This window comes from Actinia tenebrosa, unplaced genomic scaffold (genome assembly GCF_029948245.1).
Source record: "Actinia tenebrosa isolate PJP-AT-01 unplaced genomic scaffold, QUT_ActTen_1.0 PGA_scaffold1__47_contigs__length_23844297, whole genome shotgun sequence".
Lineage (NCBI taxonomy): Eukaryota > Metazoa > Cnidaria > Anthozoa > Actiniaria > Actiniidae > Actinia > Actinia tenebrosa.
Window position 1 is genome coordinate 12,339,012 of NW_028292578.1, and position 7,150 is coordinate 12,346,161.

Sequence of the window (7,150 nt, forward strand, 5' to 3'; positions counted from 1 at the left end):
CGCAGTTTTTCGTTTTTAAACAAATCAAAGTCAATGCAATGAAATTATTTTAAAAAGACTGAAAAGGGCGAGAAGGGAAGGAAAGAAAGAAAAAAAGCAAAAAGTTAGAAGAAAAAAAAACAACAGAGAAGCAGAGAAAGAAAAGAATGAATTAATGAAAGAAAAATAGGCTATGAATAAAAAAAAGAAAACTTTCAAACAAATATTGTTACTTGTCGTACCGAGAAAGGACATTAAAACTTGTTGCCAGATTACGCAAAGACAGGAACTCGTCGAGCTCCAAAAGTATAGTCGCATGCACTTTAACTGCTTTTTCAGTCGTAAATTTAAAGCACCATCCTTAAGTCACGAAACTTAGATATCCAAAATCAAAATTATGGTCATGACTGAGTAGTCGGGGATAAACCTTGAAATCTTTAGCTTAAGGATACACGGAACACAATCGGGTCGGGTTTCTTGGACGCTCATATCGCGTTTAGTTTATATAAATTTCCCCATAAAGTATACATTTTCTAACAGCTTAAAGTTCAAATATTCCATATTCGATTTTACTTTTGGACAAAAATAATTCATTTTGGATAAATCGGGCATTGATTGCAAACGCTATGGTTCGACGCGAGATGTTTGTTCTCCCTCTGGTTAGCGTAAACGGATCAATTTTTTTTTGCATCTTATTACACGTATGTTGTTCTACCAAAGTGTGTCTGCGTTTTTTCTTTTAGCGCTTCTTTAATCTTTTATTCAATTCCAAAGTCATAACTACATGTTTTTAAGGGCATTCTTGAGAAAATGGCAAATATCTGAGAAAAGAAAAGGAAAATGAAAAAACGCAGACACACTTTTAAACTCGAGCATAGTAGGAATCCACATGCCAAGTTTCACGGTAATTGATCGAAAACCGAGGGAGAATAAACCTTCTGAAAATGTGTATTTTACCAAAAACTACTTTTGAGAAAAACACAAGTTTAGTTTAATGGGATTATAAGTTTATTTACTCAATGTTGACAAGTTTCTGCACAGTACGCCAATGAGCGTAAAGTAAGTAATATAATACCGGACCATGGCCAGGACAGCGGGTATACTGTACTTCCGGTCTCAAGCTTATTGACCTTCGCGTCGCAATGTTTACCTAAATCTTGAAGTTCGTTTCGAGTTCATGATGGTCAAAACCAGAGGTCGAACATCTAGTTCAACTGAGGGGGGCCGAGGAAGGGGCCGAGGAAGAGGCCGAGGGCGAAATGCTGAGCAAACCAGAGAACAACAGGATGTTTTGTCGTTCTTCTTCTCCCTCTTCTTCTTTCGATGCCTGGTTCAATTCTTCGTCTTCGCTTCGGCCTAGAAGCTTCTTGGCACTAGCACTGGCACTATCACTTCGCTTAAGAAGCTCTTCTCTCTTATTAGTAAGAGCCTTTGTCGCTCAAAGAGAGCGATTTTGCATTCTCATGACAGAATGCTGTGGAGCTACGTCTTCTTTTCCTTTTGTTAGAACCACCACAGAAAGGATTTCTCTTTTGCTTACGAGGCATCTACCAACGCTGATATCCCACGAAAGAATTAAAAACAAAACTGAAGAAATCTTGATAAATAGCTAAACTCTGTAAATATGATATAATTTGTTCGATCGTTCACTTAGTCGCGTCCTCGTTTACAGCTCGATATGTTTTCACTGCTACGGCTCGACAATGCTCGTGACGTCAAACTTACTTGGATCAATCGACTTCCGGTGAATAGATAAATAACAGTTCCTGTCAACAACACAACACCTACTGGTAACTTCTAAAAATGCTTTTTTACGAATATCTCCCTTAATTAAAAAAAAAATTAACTTAATTTTTACATAAGATTAAAGATTTTACTTTTATATTTGATATAGCATGGTTTCAAAAAAATTTTTTTTTTTTTGACGAAAATTGTGTTCCGTGTCTTGACAAACAAACTAAAATTTTCGGTACTTAAACGTGAATAAACAGGTTGTAAACACTGAGATAGTTTTTCCTCGGGTGGTTTGCATATATAGACGAGTCTCCAGCCACGAAGCTTAAATCATTTTCCGCAGAGCTGCAAAGAGGAACTATTTTCTGAAGAGCTTTACAGAGAAACCATTTTCACGCAGAGACGCTACCAGAGAAACAAACTCCTGAGGTATGAACAGAAATTGATTTTTCACAAATATTTGGGCTTAAAATAACATGATTTAACCCAATATAGATTTTTGTTTACTTTAGTTTAAAATAACAAATACTATATGTATTGCTATATATTTAATCTAAAGCTATACGAAAAGAATGTACTTTTTTGTTAACGATGTTTCATTGAAGCTAGTATTTAGGGATAGCGAATTAACTAAAATTATGATTTCCATTATATTTATTGACAAGAAGAGTTGACAGTTCGAGAGACATTTTAATGATATTTTGAAGTGTTTCATTAGAGGATAACTCATAAAAGAGTAAGCTAACTCTCCAAGATAAGCTGAAAGCCAGAAGAACCAACGATTATTCTTTTGAAAGCGCTAAGAAAAATAGTTCCCCCTAGCTGTATGATTCTGTATTATATATATATATTATACATATATATATATATATATGTTACGGTATTATTCTAAGTAAGTACTTCCCATTTGAACTGTTCTCATTTGCGCACGCTTTTGTCTTCTAGGATGGCTATCTTCACTGCACTTTCCGTCACGCTTTTAGTTGCGTTATGCTCCTCTGTCACGCAAGGCGTCTCCATATCAAACAGCGGCGATGGAAACGTTGTTCGCCTTAACGTTGTTCAAGATGTCACGCTGGAGAGACCAGGAACCAACTTTAACTTCTTGAAATATCTTTTGGTCGGTCGTCACCCACAGTTCCCGCTGAAGCGCCGCTTATTCAATTTGAAAACTTCAGCTACGGGAACTGTCCCGCAAACAAGATCCGCTGGGCAAAAATGTACGTATACTTTGTGTACGCACACAAGGCAAGCTGGCACTCCGTCACCCAAACCCCATACCTCTCTCACAAAGATACAAGTCCACACGGTCAAGAGGCGTTGGGCCGAGTCACAAGCCACTAGTTCCAGACCCCTGATAGGACAAAGCTGGTCCCAGACCTACCTCGGCCTGAACAATCAAGATGCTGAGTCCAGGCCCCAGTACTGCTCGACATTCATCTATGCGTACCGCCCAAGAGGATTCGTTGAGTTTGACGTGACACGCGCCGTGCGTGACTGGAGAAGTGGAAGAAAATCAAACTACGGCCTTCTACTTAAAGTAAAAGATGAAAAGCGTAACGGAAGAGATCTACGCTTTGCCAGCAACGCTGATGCAGATCCCAAGAAACACGCTTTCATTAATGTCATGTGCAACTACTAAATTATTTATGATTGAAATAAACCTCTCATCATTAAATCACCATGTGTAGTGTTGTTTTTCATGTGTCAGGGCTCTGAAAATCGACTTCCGGTGCCAAATACTTCCGGTGCGCAAATTCGGTTTCGAGTTCTTAGGAAATATTTTCTAACTTTCAAGAAATGAGCAAGAAATAGGTTTTTGCACTGTTTTGCGCTGACTGGCTGATGTTCTATTATGTAAAATTTTTTCCTATGTAAAAATATCGAAAGTTAAGTTTGTTTTAGTTTCATCTCGGTAAACCGCTTGTTATGACTTGTAATTGAGTTGCTGCATACCGCTCTTTGTAGTAGTACAGATATACACCCCAGAATCTTCGATCTCTGTACGTCTGATGGTCAGCGTTCTCCCTCGCCTCTCGCCTGATTAAACCTCATGGCAAATCTGGAAAACCTGGGAAACCCGGTAAAAAACTTGATAAACCTATGACTTGCAATCGAGTCTGCTTCCTGTTTAAATATACCAATCGTTGTAGCAGTACATATATACACTCCAGAATCTTCTATCTTTGCACTTCTGATGGTCAGCGTTTCTCCTCTGACCTCTGACCTCCCTCCTGATGGTAGAGTATCATTCACTTTTCTCCACGAGATGACAGGCTTAAGGTTCCCTTTTGTAATGGAACTCAAGGAGAATGTCTCCCCTTCATATTTGTTCAAGTTTTTGGGTGATTTGGGCGCTAATTACATTTGACACGCGGATCGAATGTAAAAGATTGTTAATGACTGAAGCTGTCAATACACTAGTTCTCTTTACCTGCTTTTTGTTGTTCGCCATTATTATTGTTGTGTTAAACACTACACCAAGACAAATCATACAGTTTACTATTTTATTGAATGATCACAAACACTCACTCACACCCTACTCGTTAATTGATTGAAGAGAACTAAGTTGGTTTTAACTTCATCTCGGTAAACTTAAGAGATAAAAATTCATTTTTAAATTCGTACCATACAACGCCTTTTAAGCTGAGAACATTACCAAGGTATTGACCGTTCAAGTTGGAACTATAACAACTTTCGTACCACCAGGCACCAGTGTATGAACTTGCACAATTAGTGAATCTAGACTCGTCATTATCACGGTCTATGGTAGTAAACGACATGCCATTATGATCGGGTGCCAGTGAGTCACCGGCCGAACCAGAATACGACGTCACACTCAACCTGTAATTTGAACCTTCAGAACCAACACTAAAACTACCATATTTGGCATACACCTTAACACCGTTCCAGTCCTCTAGGTCAACGCGTAGCATCGAGGCTGTTCGTGACGTCAGTCGGTGAATCTTGTCATTCCCCAGCCAAAACTCGCCATGCAGGTTTCCAAACCCTGTTTTGTATTCATTCCAGTCACGATAAAAGTCTACGGATCCATCTTGTCTTCTCTGGAACACAGTCCACCCCCCTCCGTCTGTTGTCATGTCACAGTAGACTTGGAAAGGCCGACCACGTCCGTCTGGGTTAACTACGTAGACACCGCTTCGTCTTTCTCCTGATTTATAGATCTCGGAACAATCTTTAAAATCTGCAAGTTGAAGGATGATATTTTTATAGTAATAATTGAAATTTAAATAAAGATGTGGTTGGAGCATTAGTTGAAATAGCACAAAAAAAACAAGACCAAGTCAGTTATGCCGTATATGAGTATTCAGTTCTTTTTGCAACTTTTTTCTATTAATTATTATTTGTTTGCAAATAAAGTTATTATAAATAAATACAACACAATATACGAATATGAGGATTCAGTTTTTCCCTGGCAGCACCTTTTGCAACTTTTTTCTATTAATTATTACTTGTTTGCAAATAAAGTTAACTACCGCCCAGTCTAAACTGTAGTATGAGTGAGTATACTTACCATTAACAGCGAGGTAAACTGTTTTTTGTTTAGTACCAAGAACGTTTTTAGCCTGACATCGATACGTTCCTGTGTCACTGGGTCTGGCGTTAGGAATCACCAGCCTACGGTTATTACTCAACTGGGAACTGTTGCGTTCCTCTACCTTACTCCAACCAATCACAGGCTCAGGATAACCATGCACTAAGCAGTTAAAGATTGCCGTCTGATTTTCATTTATGACCATTGTCGGAGGAAAAACGATCACGTGAGGTGATGATACAGTCAAGCCTGGATTTACATTTGATACCAAAGTGCCTTTCGGTCCCTGCTCCCCCTTTTCTCCTCTTTTTCCTTTCCTTCCAATCTCTCCTTTCTCTCCCTTCTGTCCTCTTCGACCTGGTGGACCCATGATACCATTGTTGCCATGTAGACCAGGAATTCCCAAACCTCCTTTCTCTCCTCTCTCTCCTTTATCTCCCCTTGGACCAGGAGGACCCATATTGCCACGGTAACCTAGTTTACCAGGAATCCCCTTGTCCCCTTTCAGTCCTCTTTCTCCTCTGCGACCAGGCCTTCCAGGTGGTCCGGGAGGGCCTGCACGACATTTCATGTCTGTGATGGTGATATTACAGACACTGGCATGTAATTGTTGGAGTTTTATCAAGTCAGTCAGTTGAGAGTCAGATGCGTTACGACGAACACGGACTCTAGAGGATTCTGGCTTTGTTAATTTTACTATAAGAAACATGCGAGTAGGTTAATGAATTTAATAAAAAAATTGTTGAAAAGGCTAATAATGTTTCAAGAGCACTAATTTCCATGAAGCCGAACAATCGCTCGGAGCAGCCAGTTCTCAAATGGTATACGTCAGTTCTTAAAACTGGTTCAGGCCGTGTTGGTACAGTTCTAAGGCGATGCGTACCATTTGAGAATTGACCGCTCCGATCGATTGATACGACTTAAGGCTAGTGTCAACCTTCGCAGTGTACTCCTGGTTAGAAATTGTAATATATGTGAAAAATTTTGTTTTTTTTTTTTTTGTTTTTTTTGACAACATGAGACATGTCGTAACGTGAAATGTAACCTGAGTAGCCTGATACTCGGGTTACGTAAAATAAACTTTGAATGCCACCACAAAAAGCTTGAACATAAACTGGAACATAAAACATAGTAGCTTATTATTGTTCCTATTTTTAAGGTTACCCAAAGAGGACTCACCGTTCTGCTTCTGCTGGCTTTTCGTGCCCTCATTGTTATGATGTCTGTTGGCCTGTAATTTAGATTCAAGTTCTCGTATTTTGGACATATGGTCCTTCAAGAGCAACTCAACTCTGATGAATTCCCCCAAACACAACAGCACGAAAATCATTGTAACTATCATACTGGATGACGGCCATGGACTACGCTTGCTATCCGCCATCTTGGAACTAGAGAATCTTTACCTTCAGGTGTCAAGTTGAGCTGCTAAAGACACAAGACAACCATGCGAGTACAAGAAACCGAGTACAAGGTGAGAGATGGCCGATGCTTTCTGCAGTATACATACATGCACATAGCAATGTCATGACGCATTAAGTTCGTTGATTGATGGTATACACAATACTTATTCCATATTATCCAGGTGTTAATCGTGGGATTATCTATACACACCCTTCCGGTAATGATTACGAATAAAAACTACTTGAAAACTGCAGGAGACGTAGAGCCCAACTGAATACCAGTGGACAGGGCAGAAAAACGGTTTTTGGCCTTTCGCCATAAGGACAGCTTTACGTGTACCGTAAATCCTCTATTTAGCCCCCCGGGGGGTTTATTTATTTCAGGCACGTTTGAGGGAGGGATTATGGAGAAGGGGGCTTAATTGAGAGGGGGGGGGGGGGGGGGGGGCTTATTGATTTAGTCGAAACGTAGTATGTAATA

The 7,150-nt window shown here is 39.6% G+C and overlaps 1 protein-coding gene and 1 non-coding gene across 2 annotated transcripts; one reads left to right on the forward strand and one right to left on the reverse strand.

The window, feature by feature from the left end:
* Positions 1-2,017: 2,017 nt before the first annotated feature.
* Positions 2,018-3,391, forward strand: LOC116295241 (uncharacterized). Its single transcript, XR_016120264.1, has 2 exons — positions 2,018-2,142; positions 2,659-3,391. It is a non-coding gene; the product is annotated as an uncharacterized LOC116295241 (transcript).
* An 815-nt stretch (positions 3,392-4,206) lies between these two features.
* On the reverse strand, positions 4,207-6,650 carry LOC116295239 (uncharacterized). The gene is made up of 3 exons (XM_031703010.2): positions 6,449-6,650; positions 5,249-5,965; positions 4,207-4,918 (listed from the first exon to the last, which is right to left on the reverse strand). Exons 1-3 carry the CDS (start codon positions 6,648-6,650, stop codon positions 4,278-4,280), a joined length of 1,560 nt encoding a protein of 519 aa, XP_031558870.1. The 3' UTR covers positions 4,207-4,277.
* Between the last annotated feature and the right edge of the window lie 500 nt (positions 6,651-7,150).